Source organism: Martes martes, assembly GCF_963455335.1.
Source record: "Martes martes genome assembly, chromosome: 2".
Taxonomy (NCBI): domain Eukaryota; kingdom Metazoa; phylum Chordata; class Mammalia; order Carnivora; family Mustelidae; genus Martes; species Martes martes.
In genome coordinates, this window is record NC_137889.1 from 141,111,010 (window position 1) to 141,134,804 (window position 23,795).

A 23,795-nucleotide genomic window follows, 5' to 3' on the forward strand; every position below is an offset into this window, starting at 1 on the left:
GGCAGCGGAGGACACACCGTGGGGCACTGGGTCTCCGAGGTTGCGTCCCCGCTGGCCAGCAGTGGGGTGGGATGGATGTGGGTCTGCAGAGGGAAGTCCACCGTCGTTTGTGTATGACAAAGAATTACATGTAAAATGCATCACGCACTTCAGTTAACTTTTATTTTTTTTCTGATTACAGAAGTCATGTTTGTTCTTTTTCGAGATTTTAGATGCTATGAACAAAACATTAAATTCCAACACTTAGAGAAAGGGAAGACTGTGTCAGCCACATTTAGTGGTTCAGCAGGTGCTTACTGAACACCTTCTTATACTCCAGGGGGCCCGGAGATGTGAGCACGGAGACCACCCACATAGCCACACGTCTCGTGTGGGTCGGGGAGGGGAGTGAGCAGAGGGACCTGGGCCTGTGATGGGCCCTGTGGACGGTGGGTGGTCTGAGAATAGGCGTTCCCAAGGGGAGGGTGCTGTGAGCTTGGTGCTGGTGACAAGGGGTGAGAGCCAGCACATTCTTGCCCTTGGGGAACCACGAGGGGTCCTGTGTGGCCCCCTGGGTCCTGTGGCTCCTCAGGTGGGTGGGGGGAGTGCCGGCAAGGATGGAAGCGAAAGCCTGGGCGGGCCCCCCTTCTCATGTGTGATTTCTTTGGACAAAACCTCAGCCAGGGGCAGAGTCTGGGTCTTAACCATACACATGATCAAGGTTGTCATGTGACCAAGGTCACAGGAATGGCTCGGCTGGTCCTCTAAGGTCTGGTTCCACAGTCCAAGAGCCCTGATTGAAACAGTCTGCTGCACTCTGTTTTAGCTGCTACTGGGCGGCCAGAAGGCAGGCTCCCCCAGGAGAGGCTCCCCCAGGACAGTGTTCGCGGGACAGGATTCCCAGGATGGGTTCCTCCAGGATGAGATCCCCCAGGACGGGCTCCCCTGGGTGGGCCCTGTTGTTCCCTCTTCCTAGAACAGCGCCTGCGCGGAGGAAGTGCTCCTGAGTATTTAATGCACGCCGACAGACCTCAGCTCACTCTCTTGTGTTAGCAGAGGTGTTACAGCGCCTAAAGTGCAGGTGCTGCAGGTGCTGCCTGTCCAGCTGTCCTTTTAAAAGAATTTCCTTCTCTGGTCTCAAAGCCCAAGAAGCCTTTCTCGGACAGCATGGGACATTTTCCTTTTCTGGTCTGTTTGGGGCTTCAGCCTGCCCCTGCAGGATGTCTGGGGGATTGTTTACACATTGCTGGTGTTGACCGGATTCTCTGTGCTCAGGACAGCACCACAGATCCCAGAGGGGTGTTCTGGGAGCATCAGCCGCTGTGCACCTGTCTGGCCAGCTGGTTCAGGTGAGTGCGGTCTGTGTTTAGCCCCACACCAGCCTAGAGCTTGCATCGTGGGTGAATAAAAAGAAACACAACCCGGGGAGTCAAACAAATGGTACACGTCGGGGACGGCTCCCAGGTCTGGGGTATCCAGCTCATTCCGACAGTAGTCACCATGCAACAGACTCAGAGGTAGAGTGACTGCCTCCCTTCTGCGCCACCCTTGTTCTCCGGTGACCTTGATGCTGACGGGCTGAGGTTGGACACGCTGCTTTGTATGGCCCCACTGACCTTTTGGAGCTGCAGCAGGCTTGAGGTCTTGGGGATGGGGATTAACGACATCGCTTTACTCCCCGCAAGTCTTGGAGGTGCCAGCCACCCCTGGGGGGAGGGGAGCATGGGTAGGCTGGGGGACACCGAGGGCATGGCCACTGGAATCCTGCTGGGAGCCCCCCACCCCAACTTCACCTGTCTGCCGCCTTCTCACTGCTCTCATGCTTGTGCCCCAACATGCAGGCAGGGAGCCGCAGAGCCTCCCAGGCCTGGCTCTGCTGTTTTCATGGCTTCTCGAGCAGATTCTGTCCCTTTGTACTGGACCTGTCTCATCTCTCTAAAACTTTGATGGGACTTTTTTCACTTGCCCTGCTCAGCGTTTGGTGGGCTCTTTATTTTAAAGGTTCTTGCTTTTCTGTAGCTCGGGGAAAGGGTGTGTTAATTTTTGGACCAACCTACCAACCAGGTTTTATTGAGCAAACACTGACTATCGCTAATGAATTCAGTTAATCTATTGCATACATTCCCCAATTCATCTGTTCATCCCTCACCCAGCCATCCTCATCTATTCCCCATCCATCCACCCGTCCATCCATTCCCCATCCATCCCCCATCCCCCAGCCATCCTCATCTATCCCCCATCCATCCATCCATTCATCCCCCACCCATCCCCCATCCATTCATCCATCCATCCCCCATCTATCTCCATCCATCCATCTCCCATCCATCCCCATCCATCCATCCATCCCCCATCCATCCATCCATCTATCCATCTATCCATCCATCCATCCATCCATCCATCTCCCATCCATCCCCCATCTATCCTTCATCCATCCACCCATCCTCTACCCACCCTATCACTGGAGCTGTGTGACTGGGGCTGTGGTAACCTGTTGCTCCTGCAGAAGCTTGCAGACCACGCCCCGAGACTCGGCATGACCGTGGTTTGGGGCTTGTAATGAAATTGCTGTGTTTCTGTCTGTGGGGCCTGAGCAAGTGGCCTGTCACCTGGCCACAGGGATGGGGCTGGGGAATGTTCCCTTCACTCTGCTGACTGCAGGACCGCTCTGCTCTTTCTTCTGGTTTCTTTCTCTTAGTCCTCCTTTTCCACTTTTTTCTAATATCAAACTAGGCCAGGCATCCCACCAAATGCTGAAGCCTGGCTTTGGTCTCAGCCACCTCCAGGGTCCTCTGAAGAGAATGTTGTGTTTTCCGTATGATATACAATTTAAGTCATACGACCCAAATATACCCTACAAATTTGGGGAGCCCTTTCTGGCTGCCTTCTGTGGGTGATGTAGTGACTGATGAGCGGAGAAATTCGTCCCTGAATTACCCATGTGTTTTCTTCCCCTCTGCTCCCACTTTTCCCCTTGGCAGCTCTGGGTCAACCATCCTGGTGGCTGAGGGCTTCTGTGCCCATTCCCATATCCCAGGCCATCTGCTCCCGGGGACGTCCTGTGTGGTCTGTGGCTTTGTGGACTCTGTCCATGCAACTGGTCCTTGTTTACGACAGCCTTTTCTTGGGGCCACCTCTTTGTGAATGTCTGCACATCCTGGTTAGGACCTGGGGAGTCTCTCTGGGAGCCCCTGCTTGTGGTGGCCCCTGCCCGTGTGTCCAGGGAGGCCGCAGGGCTGTCACTGAGAGAGAGGCAGCTTTGGGGAAGAGTTTGTTTAGACTGTTGAGTTTCAGGTGCCCCTGAACTTGCAGGAGAGTATGGGTGGGATCAGCATGTGGGAGACCCCTGCCTTGAGGGGTCTGATTGCTTGGGGTGGAGGGGAGAGAACTTGGGGCCCCCACGCTTGGGGTCAAGCCCAGGAGGCATGGTGTGTGGAGTTTGCTGAGAAGTCAGGGAATGAAGGGTGAAAAGTGTCTGTGGACGCGACTGTGGGGGCTGTCGGTGGCCCAATGGTACTGCTCGAGGCATGAAGGGCTAGAGGCCAGTTTGGAGAGGGAGGCGCTTCCAGAAAAAGCTGTGTTTGATGGGCTGAGTGGGGTGATAGGTGGCCAAGAGAGTGTGGGAAATGGGTGAGAGAGAGAGAATTACCCATGAGGGAGGGCTTTGCTGTCTAGAGAGGAAATGGGTTCTCAGGGGAGAAGGGACAGGGGCATAGAGAAGGGGTCCTGGCCCGGGTCGACGGAGCTGGTGATGCCATTTTGTGGAACAGAGTGTGTGGGGACCATGACCACTGGAGGGTCCCCGTGGGGTGTGCTGTGCTCCTTGGGTTCCTTGGGAGAAGCTCACAGAGTGGCAGGGCTATGGATGTGTAGCTGGGGAATCATTGGTGGCCTGCCAGTATCCTTGTCCCTGAGCTGTGGGGTCTTTGGTGGAAGGGTCCGCTCCCTCAAGGGGCAGCCCTGTGCTTGGCCAAGTCCCATGCATAGTCCCGGCCTGTGCCACCGTTGAGTGGCAGGTAAATAATGTGAGCAGATGTCGGCTAGAAGCAGCCTCGGTGAGCCAAGAAACCACAAGCTCGTCCTCTGGCATTTGGGGACCTGCCATGTTGGGGAGGGCAGGTCCCAGGTCGGTTTGGTTTGGAGGAGAGCAGGAAGCATGTCCTGGACTGGGGACAGCTTCTCTGAGGTCGGGTGGTGGGCTGCTAGGACGAATCAAACAGGGTGAGGCTGGGATGCGGGGATGGTCAGCGTGTGACCTCGTGGGGGCTGTGTTGGGTCTTCCGCGGATGTTCCCAAGGGGAAGCTAGGGGGAGGTGGCCCCCAGTGGTGTTTAGTGCTGTGGAAGTGCCTGGGTGGTGGCTGGAGGGAGTGCCCAGACACGATGGCCTTGGGGGAGGGGGGGGAGGGGCTGGGCCTGCTGGTGGCTGGGTCCCAGTAGGGGAGGGTTTTATGGCGCTGCCAGGCTCCTGTAGCGAGGGCTTAGGCTGTGGAAGGGACTGTGGCGGCCTGCTCCCAGCCCCAAGGCTGTGTCTGCTTCCTCTGAGGACCCCTCCGTGTGGATTTGAGAGAGCTGGGTTCCAGTCCACCCATGATGCCCATTAGCTGTGAAGCCCTGACAGGATATCTCTCAGTGTGTCCATTTGCTCATCTGAAAAGTAGGAATAATCATACCCACCTCATAGTGGTGTTGCTTGTGGATACACATGTTACCACATGGAAAGTCCTGAGAACAGCCCTGGCCTGTGACAAGTACTGAGCACTGAGCACCGAGCACTGAGTAGCGGTCACTGAGTACTGAGTACCAAGCACCTAGTACTGAGCACTTAGTACTGCGTACCGAGGACTGAGCATCATGTAAGGCCCCACACTGCCAGTGCTTCTACTGATGTCTGGCTGTGTTCCTGCTTATCCCCGGTGTGCTGGGTACTCTGCCTGGTAGTTCTCAGGCTCCCCTCCTACCCTACTCTCGGGTGCTGTTGATGTTCTGCACGGCTTCGGTCTTCGGCCCTGGGATTGCCTGTTACCTCAGGTGGCAGAGTCGTGGTGAACTGGGGTGCGGTCGTCACAGATGTGTCCCCTTGTGGGTGGGGATGGAGACCAAGCCCTGGGCGCTCTTCTCCCAGAGGGCACCTGAGCACAGGGTGCAGTTCGCCTTGTCTTGCTTCTGCCCCCTGGGGCCTGTGGGCTGCTCAGGGCCGGGCCCCTCTCTGGGGGCTTCCAGGTCTGACCCTGATTTGAACCTTAGAGAGGAGTCAGGAGACATCACGGCTGCTGATTTGTGTTTCTAGGTCCTGCTGGTCTGAACGACATGTTGGTAAAGGAATGGCCATGTCATTTGGTGACGAGAAACTGATCCTGGTAGTGGGCGTAGTGAGGAGACCCTCATGTTCCCCTGTCTGTTCTGTGACGAAGCTGTCACCTCTTTCTGACCTTTCTTCCCTTTCCTGCGAGAGGGGGAGGCTGGATCAGAGGATGTCTTTGTCAGCTTGGGTTGCCAGGACGCTCCCTGCTGAGTGGCTGGAGGCACGCTGAGGTCCAGGTGCCCACGGGTCCGCTGTCCACCTCCTGCTTCCGTGTGGCTGCCTTCTTGTGTCCTCACTGTCCTCACCCATCGGAGAGCAGGGGCGGAGGGCGGGGAGGGCCTTCGTCGCCTCCTCCCCATCCCGACAACCCCATCCTCCTGATCTCATCTGAACCTAATCGCTCCCAAAGGCTCTCCAAATACCTTCACACCGGCGGTGGGTGGGAGGTGGCATTTCAACGGCCTACAGATCAGGAGACACACGCATTCAGCCCAGAGCAGCGGAGCTCCGGGCAGGGCGTTCCAGGTGTTGGCACCTGTCAGACACACCTGGTTCGGGGGGTGGGGCAGGGACTTTGTCGGAGCAGGTGGCCCAGACCTACTCACCCAGATTTTTCGTGGTGGAGGAAAGGCACCTAGGAACTGGCACTTCAGCAGCCCAGATGGGAGAAAGCCTAGGCAGGGGCGGGGGGGTGCTGGAAACTGTGCCCTGTGCTTTTTCTGAATTTCACTGCCTGCTCATTTTACTATTAACTGATGCAGTTTAAGGAAAAATTCACTTGTAGGCTGAACTCATAACATGTGGTTATAGGTATTAAGATAGTACTTACATGAATTAGAAACAATTTTTTAATTTTTTTTTTGGTGCAAGCCAAAACACAGAAGACTGTTACTCTGTGTTACATCATAGGTGCGGGGACTCTAGTGTTTGGATGAATTACAAAATAATTCTGCATATACAATTGGGAAATCCTTTCTTTTATAGAGGTGGCTCCTGTTGGCTGGCAGAGACAGCCAGGCAGTCTTCTGTCACCGGAGCAGTGCTGCAGGCGGACCTCTGTCTTGGGAGGGGTCACAGTGATGGCCGGCAAGGGCAGGCGCTGTGGCAGCCCCAGTGTGCTGTTTCCTGCACCCGTGTGCCCCCTCCTTACCAGTAGGCCATTCCTTCTGGAGGCCCCAGGGGATTGTTTGTCTCCTCACCTTCTGTGGCTTCTAGAGAAGCCCCGTTTGCAAGCTCTGTGGCCCTTCCTCTACCTTCACAGCCTGTGCCTCTGGTCTGTGCTTCTCTCTGACTCTGGCCCTCCTGCCAGTCCCCTGGGCCTGCCCGTATCATCCAGGGTGACCTCCCGTGTCGGGAGCCTGAAGTTGACCATGGCCGTGAGGTCTCTGGCTACTTCCCAGTTCCCCGGTGGGGGGTGGGGGTGAGGCATATTTGGTGGGCGTGCACCGTGCAGCTTGGAAGAGCCCCAGTGAGGAGACCCGCAAACGCTATTCTTGGCCAACTGTAATATACACATTTTTAATGATGAATATCAAGTAGTTAAATGTCCAGTCATCATACTTAAATGATTCCCGTATCACCACATAGGTATTAAATAGTATGGTAGTTTAGAAATAAATTGTTCTTTTATCAGTCTTACTATCTGGATGGTTTTATTCAAACCCACGCCCTGCACACACCGTGTCCTCTGTGTCCCTGTGTCCGCCAGCCGGGTCACCCCGGAGCACACCCTTCAGTCCCTCCAGCTCCTTCTCTCGTGTGTGGCTGTGCAGTACTTGGAATTAGGCTTCTGTTACCGCAGACCTTTCCTGGGACGAAGAATTTCTCCTAACAACTTTAAAACAATTACTCCTTAACATGATCTCTATGTTTTGGCTCTTCACAACATGATTTACTATACTGTTTTTTTTTTTTTTAAGATTTTATTTATTTATTTGAAAAGAGATGCATGAGGGGGGAGGGTCAGAGGGAGAAGCAGACTCCCCGCTGAGCAAGGAGCCCGATGTGGGACTCCAACCTGGGACACCTGAGCCAAAGGTAGGCGCTTAACCAGCTGAGTGACCCAGGTGTCCCCTACTATATTGTTTTTTATTTTTTAAAGATTTTATTTATTTATTTGACAGATAGAGATCACAAGTAGGCAGAGAGGCAGGCAGAGAGAGAGGGGGAAGCAGGCTCCCTGCTGAGCAGAGACCCCCCCCCGATGTGGGGCTCGATCCCAAGACCTTGGGATCATGACCTGAGCTGAAGGCAGAGGCTTTAACCCACTGAGCCACCCAGGCGCCCCTACTATATTGTTTTTTAAAGTGATCTTCGAAGGGCTTTGTGCCACAGGAGCTCTGCTGGAGAGGCCTGTGCAGCACTGGCCCTGGGCAGGTGTCCGGGCTCCTGGCCATCGGGAGCCTTCTTGGGTCCTCAGCTGTGCCCCCAACCCCATGCGTGCCAATGCTGTGGTTGGCACCGACACCCCTTCCTCTTGGGGGTCTGTGGTTGGGGCTGAGCCAGGGAGAGGGGCCTGCGGAACCAGCCCTGGCGAGAGCCCTGCTCTGCGTCTCTCCTGAGCTTCCCCGGGAGACGGGACCCCACATGTGTTGTCACACGGCGCTGCTAGGAACAGAGCGCATCCCACCTGAATCCCCAGGAGAGGATGCTGGCAGCTGGCGCCTGTTTCCTCTGAACTTCATCCCCCCAAAGCCCCCCACTCTGTACCTGTTCCCTTCACTGATTTTGCCTTGTCTGTGTTCAGTGGGATAACACCCCCCCACCCCCCCACCTGCTGTGAGCACGACTACCTGCTGCATCCCCTGTGTCCTCCTAGGGAGTCAGCAGACCTGGGCTGGTCCCGGGACCCTGACACAGGTTCGCTGATAACTAGTACTTTTAATGATGAAGTCATCCCCTGGAACAATTAAGTATATTTCTTTGCTCTTTTTGCTGGCTTATCTGTTCTGTCCGGTGGCCTCTGTGGTTGACTGAGGCAGGTTCAGACTCTTGCATTTTCCCCACATGGTACCTTGCTCAGAAGATTGTAATCAAGGGAGGGAGTTGGAATATGGGAGAATATAAGCTGACTCTTTCCTGATGGAGAGCTGCTTGTGAAGGAGGGGGTTGTGATCAAAGAGGCGCCTTTCTACACCGAGTTGATAGCCAGCCCTGCTTCTCGCTCTGTCTCTGCCTCTCAGGTTCAAGTGCAGACTGCAATGTGCTGGGTCAGCAGAGGAGCGTGAGGGCCTGTGTCGTGGCCATTCCTGGGCACTGCCGGGCTGCTGGTCCTCAGACCACACTTTGAATGCTAAGGGTCTTGTGGGGTCTTCCCTTTTGGCCCAGACAGGCAGGAGAAAGCAGGCAGACCAGGCCAGGTTCTGCAACAATCCTGGATTCCTCAACCTAAGGTGGGATTAGCCTCACTGCAGTTCTGGGAAACACGGTCTAGTCTGGAGGGAAATTTCTTAGTCTGACTTCAGGATTGATTGTATCTAGAAACGGCTTCTCCTTCACTTCGACATTTATGCGGTAACCGGAGACTTCCTGTCACGGTTTTTGTGATGAGTTCTCTTCTTACGTTTAGGTACTCTGCGTAAGCAATAGAAATACGGGCTCTTTAATAACAAACTATGTATTTCCTTCCTTAGGACATTATTTCAAGAAAAAGGACGGCAGCGCCCAGCCTTTCCTGAACGATGGAACCCTTGGAGTAAAGAATGATGCCCTTGGTCTTGCGAGTTCATAGAGATGTATAGGGCAGGGGACACGGTGGACCGTCCGCTTCATGGGCCGGCGCCCCCTCGCATGAGGAGCGTGGAGGTGGCCAGAGGAAGAGCGGGCTACGGATTCACCCTTTCTGGCCAGGCGCCTTGTGTGCTCAGCTGTGTCATGAGAGGGAGCCCCGCAGATTTTGTGGGTCTCCGTGCTGGCGATCAGATATTCGCTGTCAATGAGATCAACGTGAAGAAAGCATCCCACGAGGATGTGGTGAAATTGATTGGGAAGTGTTCCGGCGTCCTGCACATGGTGATTGGTGAAGGCCTCGGCCACCTGGAGTCCTGCTCCAGTGATGAAGAGGTTGGGTTTTATGACGGCAAAGGCTGGCTGAAGCCCAAGCTTGATTCCAAAGCCTTGGGTATCAACAGAGCAGAGAGAGTGGTTGAAGAGATGCAGTCCGGTGGCATTTTCAGTATGATTTTTGAAAATCCTAGTCTTCGCACAAGCACTTCAGAGCCCTTGAAACTGAAACAGAGATCCCTTTCTGAGTCAGCCACTGCGCGCTTTGACCTTGGACGTGAAAGTGTAAGTCACCCGAATCCCAGCCTGCTTTCTAAGGAGGAAGTATCCAAAGTCATCAATGATGATTCCGTTTTCAGCATCGGACCTGAGAACCACGAAGATTTTGCGTTGGATGCCAGTATTTTGAATGTCGCCATGGTCGTCGGCTACTTGGGTTCCATCGAACTTCCTTCCACAAGCTGCAACCTCGAGTCGGACAGCTTGCAAGCCATCCGTGGCTGCCTGCGACGTCTGCGGGCCGAGCAGAAGATCCACTCCCTCGTGACCATGCGGGTCCTGCATGACCGCGTGCAGCTCTGTACCGACCAGGCTGCCATTCTGGCCGAGTACCCAGCGGAGAAGCTGGCCTTCAGTGCCGTGTGCCCGGATGACAGGAGGCTCTTCGGGCTCGTGACCATGCAGAGCGGCGATGACGGGAGCCTGGCACATGAGGACGAAGGTGCCTTGCGGACCTCCTGCCACGTGTTCATGGTGGATCCAGACTTATTCAGCCACAAAATCCATCAAGGCATCGCCCGGCGGTTTGGGTTCGAGTGCACGGCTGACCCCGACACCAACGGCTGCCTCGAGTTCCCGGCGTCATCTCTTCCTGTCCTCCAGTTCATCTCTGTGCTTTACAGGGACATGGGTGAGCTGATCGAGGGGGTGCGGGCGCGGGCCTTCGCAGATGGGGACGCGGACGCCCAGCAGAACGCCAGCACGAGCAGCAACAGTGATAGTGGCATCGGGAATTTCCACCAGGAGGAGAGGAGCAGCCGGGTGCTGGTGCTTGACCTGGGGGCCAGCTTGAGCAGGCATGGCCCTGGCAATGGTGGCTGGGAGGGTATGGGTGGCAGGGGCTCCCAGCCCTGGGGCGCCCCCTGGAACGGGGCCTTCTGCCACGACACTGAGGCGGGGGGCCCGTTTGAGGCTGCTCCGCCGGCTGACAGGGGCCGGGACTTCAGTAAGCACTTGGGACCCGCTGCTCATGCCGAAGTTCCCCCAGCCTCATTGCGGAGCTCGGTCCCTCCTTCTAAGAGGGGCGCCACTGGCCACAGTGGTGGTTTGGGCCAGCGGTGGCTCCCGGTCCACGTCTTGCAGGAGTGGCAGTGTGGACACACCAGCGACCAGGAGTCGTACACGGACTCCACAGATGGGTGGTCCAGCGTCAACTGCGGCACGCTGCCTCCTCCCATGAGCAAGATCCCCGCCGACCGCTACCGGCTGGAGGGCAGCTTGGCGCAGCTCCCGCTCGGTGCCCAAAAGAGGGACTGGTCCAGGAAGGCTTTCGGGATGCAGAACATCTTCGGGCCCCATCGGCAAGTTCGAAAGACGAAGGAGGACAAAAAGGTAAGCCTGCTCAGTGTGGTTCAGGAGAAGTGACCTTGGAGTTGTAGCCCCGTCCATCCTCGATGGGATGATGCGTGCTGATTGACAGGTGTCCAGGCCTGGCTCCTCTGCTGCCCTTGGGCCTCTGCTGGCCGTCACAGGACGGGTTCTGCTTATGTGCCATAGGCTCTGCACACCGCCCACACTCTTGCAGGTCCTAGGCAGAACGGCGGGGCGGGGCAGGTGATGGCGGAAGGGACGTCACTTCTCACAGCCAGGCCAAGGCCCTCCTCCCACCCTCCTGCCCTCTTGAGCTGCTCTGGGGGCCTAGGAAGGTGCTGTCCCTGTGCCCCCGGGGAGCCCATTTCTGCATGCCCTTTTGAGGGCAGAAAATTCCTGAAGCCCAGAGACTGTTGACTTTGGGACAGGCAATTTCCCAGGGTGTGGATCCTTGCTCTGTTTCCTTCATCTGGAAAATTCTGCCATGAGAAAAATGCCAGCCAACCGCAGTAGTGGGCTGGTGGCTCATGGTCTCTTGCTCGCCTCAGGTGTGTCTCAAACAGTGGGGGGACCACACTTGGCACGGTGCCCTGAACACTTACATCCGTCTGTGTTCTTTGGGGTCTTTGCCTTCCCACCCCCCAACCAGGAACTCAGTTTGGAGCACAAGGGTGGGCGTCAGCCTGCAGGACTTGGCTCACGGGGGGACGGGGTGGGGGTTGGCAGGCTGAGCTGCTGGGTGGCGGGTGCCGTGTGAGTGACCTGGTGAGAGGGGGAGTGGCGCCTGGCTCAGGCTGTTTCCACGGGACTTTTCCTCGGAGGACTTATGTGATTTTAAAATACCTTTTCTGTGTGTGTTCACATTTTGTTCCCACACGGGGCGGGGGGCAGGAGAGCTGGGGGGCTGCTTGGTGAATATTCTATTCACGCCCATTCCCTTTCCGTGTTGCAGTAGTTTTCACTGTACGGCGCATTAAAGAACAGTTCGAGATGGGGGGGACAGCCCCCCCCCCCCCGCTTTCCCTCTGTCAACCGCCATGGGCACATTTTAATCGGTCTAAGGTGGAATTTGTCTTTATAAACAGTTGCAATCATGTAGGTTTTTGACTCCGTTCTTGCACTGCACTCTGGCCTCTCGCACACCCCTTCTCTTGGTCCTTAGCCGAGCCACAGGTGGCCTGGGTTCTCGGGGTGGCAGCCGCTGCCCCCGTCCTTCCCGGCCACCCCCACCAGGCCCAGCTGTGGCATGGGCAGCACCGCGCACCTGAGCCTCCCCGCCCCATGTCCCTGTCCCCTGGGGTGGGTGGTGGAGGGAAGGCCTGGAACGCAGTAAGTGTTATCTGAGATGGGAGAAGTCACTGTCTCTTTGAACACGCATCCTACAAACGTGTCTCCCGCCGGTGTGCAGGAGAGCGCGACTGGGCGGTATGTGCGGGGCAGGCGAGGTGGCAGCTGTCTGCACTGCCAGGCGCCCTGCTGTCTGAGGGCCCCCCCAGGGTTCTGACCTCGGATACCTCCTCAGCGGGGTGCTGTGGACCCAGTCCTGTGGCTGAGGCAGCCAGTCCTCCAGGGGACGAAGGTTTGCGCTTTAACAGGATTAAGCAAGGTCCCAATTTGAACCTTGGGTTTCTTCCTTCTGTTAAAGATGTAATTTGTTTAGAGCAGTTTGAGGTTTACAGTAACACTGAAAAGGCACAGAGACTCCCCACGTACCTGCTGCCCGCACACACGGACAGCCTCCCCCACTGTCCACAGCCCCACCAGTGGACCAGTGCTGACATGTCATCATCCCCCCAAGTCCATAGCTCATGTCCAGGTCATGCTCAGTGCTGCGCATACTGTGAATGTGTCACGACAGGGGGTCACCCTGACGGTTTCATACCCAGTAGCTTCACTGCCCTGAACCCCCTCATGCCCCATCTGATCCCCCCTCCCAAACCCCAGCCTTGGCGCCCGCCAATATCCTTGCCGTCCCCACCGTGCTGCCTTTTCCAGGACATGACATGGACAGACTCACACAGCTCGCAACCTCTCCCCGCCGGCTCCCTTCCCTCCGTCACATGCATCCCAGCTCCTCCAGGTCTCCTCGGGGCTCAAGAGCCGGCTTCTGTTTAGTGCTGGGTAACACTCCTCCGCCTGGAGGGACCACCACAGATTCATCCGTCATCTGCTAAGGATGTGTTAGTTACTCTGGAGTTCGGGGGATTACAGAGAGAGAGATGCTGTTAACATCTGTGTGCAGGTTTTTGTGCGTCCGTGAGCTCTCGGCTCCTGTGGTGAATGCCAAGCAGCTTCATGGCTGGATCAGATGGTGAGTGTCCAGTTTTGTAAGAAACCAACCAGCCGTCTTCTGCATTCCCGCCACCGTGGACGGGAGCTCCCGTGGCTCGGCATCCTGGCCAGCTCCTGCTGGTGTCGGGGTCCTGGCTAGATTTAGTTTTCTGCATGGGGCCGTCCTGTGGCTCCAGAACCATCTGTTGAAGCTGCTGTCTTTGCTCCCTTGTGTTGCCTTTGTTCCTTTGTCAGAGATCAGTGACTGTATTTGTGAGGGTCTCAGGTTTCTTTCTGATGTCCTTTCACCTTGAACACAAGTGTCGTGAGAAGGAGGACCTGGCTGTTGGGACTTAGGCTGCCTCTCTCTTGTCGGGACATAACAGTAGGGTGCTCACCAGGGTGCCGCGGACCCAGGTAGGGAGTCTGTGAGCTGTCCAGCCAGGCATCTTTATCTTTATTCACAAGTAGCTGTGAATGGTTCTTGCTATAACCTCTTGAAAATCATCAGTTACTTTTTACTTTGTCTCATGGGTTCTCCTGGTTCTTAGCTCAGCCTGATCCCACAGCCTCCCTTGCTGGAGCAGCGGAAGTTTCCAGAGGTTGTGAGCTGGTCTTCTGGTGTCCCTCCTGCAGGCTTGTGGGGATGAGGAGGACTGGCTGGGAGGAATGCGGGAAGTGGCCAGAAACCGGAAGAGGAGGGGGAGGCATTGGGAAGAGCAGAGGGGAGCAGGAGAGGCATCCCTGGTTACTCCCATTCTTGTCCACGGTAGTGGCAGCTTCGGTGCCTTGCTTTGCACAGACTCAGGCGGTCTCAGTGGGGCCGCAGCTCGGGGACCAAAAACACACCTGGATCCGAGCAGGGAAACAGCTGGGAAAGTGCTAAGTAGGCCGAAAGTGGGAAGCTGCTAGGAGGGAGAGCCCTCGGGGACCCTGGGGCAGGCCCCACAGCATGGGCAGGACAGAGGCCAGTAGGGGAGAGGCAGGGAGAGCGCAGAGGCCACTCCCCAAGGCCAGGAGGCCCCTGCCACCACGCCTCACTGCTCCTCTGGAGACAAGCAGAAACTGGATGGCCATCCCCGAGAAAAATGGCACAGCACTCACACACCACCTGGAAGACATCCAAACCCAGAGCCAGCTCCTGTTTGACCTTGACCCCTCCCTCTCCGGTGCTGCTGGCAGAGCCTCCATCAAGCTTTGGCTTGGAGCTTTGCCTACCCCCAGATGCATCTCAGCGCCTAGCTGTCCTGGAATTAGTCTTGGCCACCTGTGCCTGAGGGTTATTTCTTGAGATGGTGGGGCAGCACTGGCCTGGATGGCCTCCTGGCTCCTCCTCCCGGGGTGAGGGGCACACACTCCCCCCACCCCAAGATGGCCTTTCCTTGTCTCTGTGCACCTACGATGGCTCCCACACGCCACTCCTGTCCAGTTACTGCTTCCACACTCCTGCACGTGGCCGGCTGTCCTCGGTCGGCCTCGGCCCCTGCGTTTGTCGCTGCCTCCTCATCCTCTGCCACCCAGTCTGAGTCCAGATCCCGGCCTGGGGAGCCCCACTCTTGTGGAAGCCTGGAGGCCGGCAAGCCATGGGGAATGTCGCTCCCAGTCCTGCTAACAGCCCGAGCACCAGCCCCGGGGCACTGAATATTCTAGTCTGGGGAGGCCTGGGGAGGCTGGAGGAAGTAGGAGGCAGCGGGAGGAGGGAGTTCCTGGGGGTCGGCCTCCGCGGATGGTTGCTGACTTTGGCGGATGGTTGCTGACTTTGTTTATTCTGCTTTTCTTTTTGCTGGTGTCTGTAGCTGGTAGATACAGAAGGGAGCCCATGACTCATGTGAGAGAGAAACATGCAAGACCTTGAAATGCTGTCCATAGCATCAAAAGTGATTTCATTCCATTCCATTATTTTGAATCTAGAATATGGAATTCTGCATCTTTGAAAACTGATATCCTAAGAATGATATTAACTAAAATATCTAGGTAAGTAGCAAAATCCACATTCTGAAACGTGGCACATAGTGGATTTTGGAAAATTGTGAAATGAAAGTAGGTTCATTATGATACCGTCCAAGGGATTTGCTATTTTGAAATGAATTAAGAAATATTTTTCAATTCCTCAGTTTCCTTTTTCATATGAACACATCAGTAAATGGAACCCACAGAGACAAAAGCTCTTTGGGGCTCTCAGTAATTTGTAAGGGGGTGCAGGCATCCTGAAACCATGGCGTTTGAGGACCGGTGCCCCGGGGACACTCGCCTGTCAGTGGGGTAGACTTTCCGGAGAGAGTCACTTCCAACCTGGCAGTGTTGGTGGGCGCCTAATAATTACCTTTCTGATTGAATACGATGAGAAAGTGCTGGAAAAATACCATAGACTATGTGTGCTCATTTAAAAGTAGCATAGGTTTTAGCACGAGGTCACAGGAAGACGGCAGCAGTGGCCTAAGCCATGGAGACTACTGCATCCCTGGCCGGCTGGTTCAGGCACCGCCCCTCTGGAGCTCTGAGTTCCTTCTGTTCTCCTCCTCCACTTGGTGGACCTGACCCTGAAGGACAAGAGAGCGTCACACCCATGCTCCAGTGTCATGGCCCCCGCTGTGTTCCCATGTCTGCCATGCTACGTGGGTCAGGCGGGTCACAGGGTGGCCCCCGCAGCGGGGAGGCCACCCATGTCCCAGTGAGCCACTCGGCTACGTGTGCATGCACAGTTCCACAGTAGAGCTGAAGAGAGAACAGTCCCAGGGCGCCTGGGTGACTCAGTCAGTTAAGCGTCTGCCTTCAGCTCAAGTCATGATCCCAGGGTCCTGGGATCGAGTCCTACATCGGGCTCTCTGCCCAGCAGAGAATGCTTGTGTTCCCTCTCTCACTGTCTCTCTGTCAAATAAATAAATAAAATTTTACCAAAAAAAAAAAAAAAAGAATGGTCCCCCAAATACCTGTATTTAATATATTCCCATTTTTTTAAAAAGATTTTATTTATTTATTTGACAGAGAGAGAGAGAGATCACAAGTAGGCAGAGAGGCAGGCAGAGAGAGTGAGAGAGGGAAGCAGGCTCCCTGCCAAGCAGAGAGCCCGATGTGGGACTCGATCCCAGGACCCTGAGATCATGACCCGAGCCGAAGGCAGCGGCTTAAACCACTGAGCCACCCAGGCGCCCCATATATTCCCATTTTTGTGTAAAAATGTCAGCACCCCTCAAGTAAACCTGTATGTTTTTAAGTGCACGTATGTTTATATATAAATATCAAGAACAAATTCAAAGGAAACACCCCCAACTCATAGTTACTGCAGCAGGGGTGGGGGGCCAGGTAAGGGAAATCTGGGGACTGTCCAGGACATTTTAGTTTTATCTGTTGTACTTCAATTTTTTATTAAGGGAATAGGAACATATTTTACTTGCTAAAAATAATCCCTTGGGAGAAAACAATTATTTTTCTGAATTCTTTGAATAAGAGCGAAGTAAGGCCCGGCCCGGAAGGCGGTGGCTGTGTTCTTATGGGACAGTCAGCAAAAGGCTCCTCACCCGTCGCGCCGGGAGCGTTCTGCGTCCCATGAATGGCTCTGTGCGTTCTTCTAGTACAATTAGAGGAAGTTTTAAAATAGATCGTAAAAAAAATCTGGAGACTCCTAAAAAGGCCAGGGCGAAGGCCCTGGGATTTCAGTCCCTCTGCAAAGAGGGCTTTCTTTGCTCATGACCCTGTGGAAACAATGCTGAGCAATGTGACATCCCTCTCTGCCCCAGACCACGAGGAAAGGAGGCTCTCGTTGACACAGGGCCCTGGCCTGGCTGCTGGGGGCCAGGGGGGGTCCCCTCTCCAGCACTGCTGGGAGGGCCCAGGGCTGGAGAACTCAGGGAGGCCGTGGGAGCAAAGGGACAGACACAGAGCGCCCCCTGCTGACTGTCCTGCTGAGATTTCCTGTGGTTTCCAGGCAAAGCGAGTGTTAAGAGCTAAGCGGCCACCGTGTTCCTGCCAGAATCAGGAGCCTTCAAGTCCCACAGCGGTCACCTCTTCTGTCCTCGTGCTTCTTTCTCAGCTTTGTGAAGATGGCTTATCACTTGTCCAGTGTTGTTTCCCAGATTTACTGACGACACTGTGTGCGGCTGTCGCTCATTTATTTTCATGGTGACTGTACCACCACATGAAAGTGCGCGCGCGTGGGCGCACGCGCGCACACACGCTCTGTCTCTCATACACACTCCCCTGAGCCGTAGAAGGAATGGTGGGAGCTGCTCTTGGGGACACCCTGCACCCATCTCTATCTCCGGCTGTGCGCATGATGGGGTTTCCTGGGGTCTGTCCACAGTGGAATGGCTGGTCCGTGGCAGTATGTGTCCATCTTTGCAGGTAATGGCCAGTGCTGAGTTTTTCGTATCTGTATTTGTTTGTATTGACTGGAAATAGCAGGTCTCTGGAGCAGGGACAGATTGGATTACTGATCTATGACACGCACACTGTTCCCGGTGCTCAGTCCTTGCCTGTGGCCCATTGCAGGGACAGTCATGTCAGGGATCACCCTGTGCACACTGGCATGGTAGTGGAGGCAAGAAGCCCTGTAAATAGGAATTGGGGAGCTTATACGCATGTTGTACCCTCCTCTTCCCTCCCTTGAGAGGGGAGAGAATCCCTGGCTCTTTAAGCAAGTATTCTTTGAGACAGAGGGGCGAACCCTGGGTTTCCCCTCCTACCCTTTGCAGTGTAGATAAATGTCTCCGGGAGTGGAGGCCTGATAGGTGCTCCCCAGAAGTGTTCCAGCCCCACCTCTGAAATGTGAGGACTTACCCTTGGCAGGTAAATCTCTCCTGGAGTTTACCGTGCCTGTTCCCCTATAACCCAATCACCAGTCCAAGACCGGGAGACTGTAGGTTCAGGTCCCATGCCTCAGTTTCCTGACAGTCCCACACCACTACTGTGAGTGCCCAGACCGCCACTGCATGTCCTCGCCAGCACTCGGCCTGGCCAGGCTTCTTAAGTTCTCACTGGTCTAGCAGTGAGACGTGAGAGTGCACCGTGGCTTTGCTCCTGGAGAGACAGATTCCTCATTGTTGAGGCACCTGCTTGAACTGATGCCCATTTTTCTCTTGGGTTGTCTCTTCTGCTTGACCTATCGGAATTCTAGATCCTGGCTGTTGACCCTGTGCTGATGGCATTGCGTGTACACAGTTCATGGCTTGTGTTATTCACTTGCTTTGTGGGGTCTCCATGAATAGAAGTTCTTGACCTTCATGTCAACCATCTTGTCAGTCTTTTCCTTATGATTTGCAGTGTTGATATAACACATTCATCACTAACCTGAGGTCAGGAAGATTCTCCCTCTCCTTTTTCTTTTCTTTTTTTAAAGATTTTATTTATTTACTTGAGAGAGAGAGAGACCACAAGTGGGGTGAAGGTCAGAGGGAGAAGTAGACTCCCCACTGAGCAGGGAGCCTGATGTGGGGCTCGATCCCAGGACCCTGGGATTATGACCTGAGCTGAAGGCAGATGCTTAACCGACTGAGCCACCCAGGTGCCCTCTCTCTCTCTCTCTTTTTTTTTTTTTGCTTAAAAATGTTTGCAGTTGATCTTTATGAATGGAATAAGGTGGCTGGCAAGTTAATTTTTTCTCTCTCAGGTTGACTTTGGAGCTGCTGCTCTTGTTAGAGCACCAAATCCATCCTGCCGTGTGGTCAGCTGTGCCCCTGTGGGTCACGTGTTCACACGTGTATGCATCTGCTTCTCAGGGCTCTACTCCCCACCGTCCACACCTCCAATGATACTTTTCTTTTACATTTGCAGCTCTGTAATGAGTCTTCATATCTGATATGCTAGATCTCCTTACCTTATCTTGGCTATGCTGAGCCTTGCTCTTTTATGTAGATTTCCACAGTAAGTTTGTAAATTGTCCAAAAATGCTACCAACATTTTTGTTGCAATCGTATTTTCATCTATAGACCAATTTGGGAGAACTGACATGTTTAGAATATTCAGTCTTCCTATCCATGAAAATGGTATTTCTCTCCATTTATTTCAGCTTTGTTTTCTTTATAAAAATTTACAACTTCCTTTATAAGTATCTTTAATTAGATTTACTTTTAGAGCCTCCCTTCTGCAATCAGCTCCTGGATGTTGGTGTCTGTGTCCCCTACCCCTGGCCAGCTGGGTCCTCACAAGGTTCTGCCCCCAGGGGCGCTGGGGGTGGACAGAAGGGAGGGGGAGGGCCCTGTTCCTCCCTGTCTGCTCTCCCCTTGTTGCCATGGCAACACTCCTCACCTCAGTGAGTGGGCAGTTCTTCTCCCTGTAGACCCTGAGCTCAGTTTTGGGCTCCCCCTCTCCCTGGGGGCTGTCTCCTGGCCCCTCAGACACCAGCATGGCCCCACCCCTTCCCAGGTCTGGGTCCTCATTTGGCGACTGAGTTTAATTCCCTCCCTCCTCTTGGTGTCCTTGTCCCAGTCCCAGGATACAGCCACCTCCCACGGTGGCTGTCTCCAGACCTCTTAGGGCCTCTGTTTGCCTTCCCGGGTCTCTGATGCCTGGTTCACTGTTCTTTCCAGGGGGTTCTCCCTGTGAAAACCACTGGAGTGGTCTTGCTTTCTGACTAGACGCTGTCTCACACAACAGGAGCAGTATGTCAGCTGGAAGTCTTACTTCTTAAATTCTCTACGTTCCTGCATTTTAGAAAAACCTCCAGATGATCTGGTCTCTGTTTTGAACTAAGGTCTTCTTTGTTAGCGTCTGTTTGTTCAGGAAGTGATGACTGAACACCTACTGTGTGCTGGGACCTGCGGGAGGGGTGGGGGCATGACTTAGCAGGACAGGCACGGCCTGGCCCCCCTATGACTGATGACCTGCCATCGAGACTCTCAGCGTTCAGAGTTTCTGGTTCTAACTGTAACTAAGAAATGACAGGCCAGTCCCCCCTGGGTGACTGTGAGCAGGCGCCTCTCTGGCCTCCATGTTCTGCTGTGAGATTGAGGGGGTTGGACTGGCTGCTCTGGGTCATAGCCTGTGGTGACATGAGCCCCTGATACAGTGGTTCCATGGGATAGTTCAGCACCAGTGCCAAATGGTGGAGGGCTGTGGGGTTCTGCCCTCTCCCTGTTTCCATCCTGGAGAGAACGATGCCTCTCAGGCTCCCTGAGAGGCCCCTCGCTCATGGTCTGAGGTGATGGGAGCCAGGTGGGTTGTTTCTCCCACATCCTACGTGGGGGCAGGTGCACAGGAGGGCCCTCTGGTTCTTCTGGAAGCCCCGCTGCATGCCCCAGCCTCGGCTCCATCTCTGGCGTGGCTGCCAGTGGTCAGGCGGTGCTCCCCATGCCCGGAGCTGGGGTGAGACGGAATCGACCCCCGATGCTAGACCACGGCCATGGCCATGTGACCGTGATAGCATGCTCCATCTGTCTGTCTCCTTCCCACGTTCAAGCCCACAGCATCAGCCACCTGCATCCACTCCCGTTGGTGGCTGGGGGTTCCGGCGTGTTCTAGCACTGCGTGGCCAGCCCAGTGCAGTGACACTGTGTTCTTCTCATGAAGCTGTGTGCTTGTTACCCGCTCCCTGTAAATAAAAATGCAGAATCGCAATCACACGATTTGTGCAACAGGGTCATTTTGTGCATGTTCAGAGCCCTCTTTGGTTTCGGAACTGACTAAGAGCATTTCCCATAGTGCGACTTCAGCTGCAGCAAAGGCATTTGATTTGGATGGCTGCCTGGCTTCCCTTGGCCCAGAGCGACGGGCTTCCTGTTGCTGGGCACTTAGGTCCCTGGACAGTTTGTCCTCTGTCTTTCTCCCAGCACTGTGCTGGGCCATAGGTGTTCAGAAGACCGAGGGCCCTGCTTCTGGGGGAGTTTGTGCTAATGGGTGGGGAGGAAAAGAGTGTAGCCTCTGAGGCAGACCCCACGGAGGGGACCCCAGGACAGCCCCTAAGGCAGCACAGTTTGAGGTGGCCTCTTAAAAATAGGTGGCCTGGGGTGGAGGTCAGAAGGGCGGAGACCCAGGCACCTGGAAGAGTCTGGACGGCAGGGACCCAGCCTCGCCCACTGTATGGAAGGGCAGCGAAGGGAGCGCCCTGCACAGGAAGCCTGCCAGCATGGGTCCTCTTTGAAATCTCTTGGGATATTAGCACTTGATGAGCCTAGTGGGATGTTCTGTTACCAGTCCTCAGCACCCCTGTGCTGCTGGTGGCAGCCAGGGTGCATCTGGGACAGGGACCCTGGGCTGCCCCTGCCTTTTCTTCAAGCCTACAGATTGTCCTGTTCCTGAGACAGTTCCTTCCTCTGTCTCTCTCCCCTCCCTCTCCCTGTCCTTCCCTCTTCCCTTTCCCCTTCCCTCCCTCTCCTGCTCTCTTTCCCTCCCTCTTCCCTCTCCCCTCCCTCCGCAGACCCCTTTGCTGTCCCTGCTGCTGCCCTTGCTCCATTCGGTTCTTTCTGCTCACAGCTGCACACAGGTTGCCCTTCACTCCGCTTGCCCACTAGGTCAGCTGACTTTGCTCAGGTCCCCTGCTGGTCCCCAGCACGGCCTTGCCCATGCGTCCCCCTGCTGCTCTCAGCCTCATCTCCACTCCTGTCAGCCTGGTCCCTTCTAGCCATCCTGGCATGGCGTCTTCTGCCTGGTGCTGGGCTTGTGGTCTGCCTCCTAGCCTCCAGGGGCCTCCGGTTTCCTCCAGAGTGTAAAGTGTTCAAGGAGCCCGAAGCTGCCCTGGGGCCATCTCTGGGTAGCCCCTCAGGAGGGCTGATGGGTGGATTGGGAGTCTGGAGAGCTGCCCCAAGGTCCGGCTCGGGAAGCACCTGCCAAGAGCCCCGTGGCGACACCGAGCTAAGGAAACCGAGGCAGGTGCTCTTGGCACCTACGTTCCTTCTTAATAAAAGTCGAGGGACTAAAAATTATGTGCCTGTTGCTTCGGTTCAGGCCAAGTGGCTGGGGGGACAGAGGTGAGAAGTCGGGTTCTGGGTGTGAGTACAAAGGTGGTGGGGGCCAGCAGTGGGTGCGAGGAAGCCGGGGGAGGCCGGGGAGGGCAGGAGGCTGTGCTCAGTGGGTGAGGACCGTCCTCCCTTGGAGGCCCCTGTAGCCTGAGGTCCCGGGCGGGGGTGGCAGGGAAGAGGGGTGGGTGAAGGGAAGGCTGTCACGTTGCTGAGGGCACCCGGAGTCCATGTCGGGAATGTTGGGGGGTGGCAGTCCCGGGCGTGCGTTCTTCCCCCAGGCAGCCTCGTGGGCTGGGCGCAGGTGCGGTCTGGGCAACAAAGAGGAACGGTGGCATTAAGGGTGTGTGTGAGGCTCGTGGGGCACTGAGACCCAGCCCGCCGAGCTCTCCCAGGCAGGGGTGCAAGCCTGGGGCGCCCCAGGGTCTCAAGCAGGAGGAAAGCTGGCAGCAGTTGGAGAGCCTCACAGTCTTTAGAAAACATGTGAACTTCCTTTCTGCCTGAAATGGGTCACTCGGGATTTCAAGTACCCAGGAAATCAGAGATTTTCAGCTGTGATGCTTTTTATATTTAAAATGTGCTGCCTTATTTGTTGGACCCAAATCGCATTTGGGGAAATGTCCAGCATAATGACAGGGAATTAATTCTGGTCATTTCCCAGAGAAAGAACAAGATGTTTTAATGGCCTGTGATTTCATGCACCTGAATCGGTTTGGTCTTCAGACACCAGCTGAATGTCTAAGGAGTCTTTAGTTTCCAAAAATGCCTATAAAATGATGTAAAAGCATAATCTCTACATTAATAGTTATTTCTCTCCCCACACAGTTTATCTTTCCCCAAATATCCTCACGTTTTTTTCATTTGCTCTTGGCAGCAGCCTCTGGAGGCCAGTGGGTGGGACCCCTGTGTGTGCTTATGGGGCGGTGATGGGGTGTGAGGCTGGGGTTGTCCTCGGGCTGCAGCGTTTCAGTGGTGGGGCAAATATGTGGACGTCCTGGGGTGACTTTTGTTTTCAACTTTGGATTTTTATCATGGTGACACATGCAGAGCGTGACATTGACCCCGGGCAACGTGCCAGTCTTGCCTTCCTCTGCTCCCTGGTGCCCTCTTCTCTCCAGGGTAGCGCACCTGGCGGAGCTCAGCATCTCTTTCCAGGAAGGTAATGTGATTTGTTTTTTCTTTGTGTTTAGGGCTCAAAATTTGGGCGGGTCATCGGACTCACTCAGACTTCTCAACGCACCTCTGCCCGGAGATCGTTTGGAAGATCCAAGAGATTTAGTATCACGCGCTCCCTTGATGACCTTGAGGTATGTGATTTCAGTTTTTCTCTTTCCTTCATCAGGCTTTTTATGTTGAAATGAACATCAGTTGTGCAGATCATCTGAATCTTTCTGAATCCCACCCTGATCCTTCTCCCCTCCCTCCCTCTCCCCTGGTAACTGATCTGTGGGTGGGCAGGCTTTGACCGCATGTCCGGGCCTTTCCTGGCCCCTCAAGTGTCTGCAGAGCACACAGGGGGCTTCACGCTGTCTTCCGTGTGGCCAGTTGGGCTGTAAAGGCCTTACAGATGTGAGCTGGTCTCACCCCTCACGGGGATCCTGGGGAAGGGCCTCTCATGGCTCCTTCTTCAAAGATCAGGTAGGTGTTGATTCACAGATCGAGTTGCTTGCTTTTATCCAGAGTCCTTACAAAAGTGAGCGATCTTGACTTTGAGAGCAGTTGTAGGTCCACAGAAGGGTGCAGCGGAAGGCACAGAGACCCTGCG

At 55.0% G+C, this 23,795-nt stretch overlaps 1 protein-coding gene across 2 annotated transcripts in view; it reads left to right on the plus strand.

The window, feature by feature from the left end:
* Positions 1–8,911: 8,911 nt before the first annotated feature.
* Positions 8,912–23,795, plus strand: part of RGS12 (regulator of G protein signaling 12) — an 83,901-nt gene continuing 69,017 nt past the window's right edge. The window contains exons 1-2 of one of the 2 annotated variants that reach the window (XM_080797303.1): positions 8,912–10,892; positions 23,221–23,337. In XM_080797303.1, coding sequence (XP_080653429.1) covers positions 9,012–10,892; positions 23,221–23,337 — 1,998 coding nt within the window. In that variant the 5' untranslated portion in view covers positions 8,912–9,011. The remainder of the gene's footprint in view (positions 10,893–23,220; positions 23,338–23,795) is intronic. The other variant, XM_080797304.1, reaches the window with a different exon arrangement.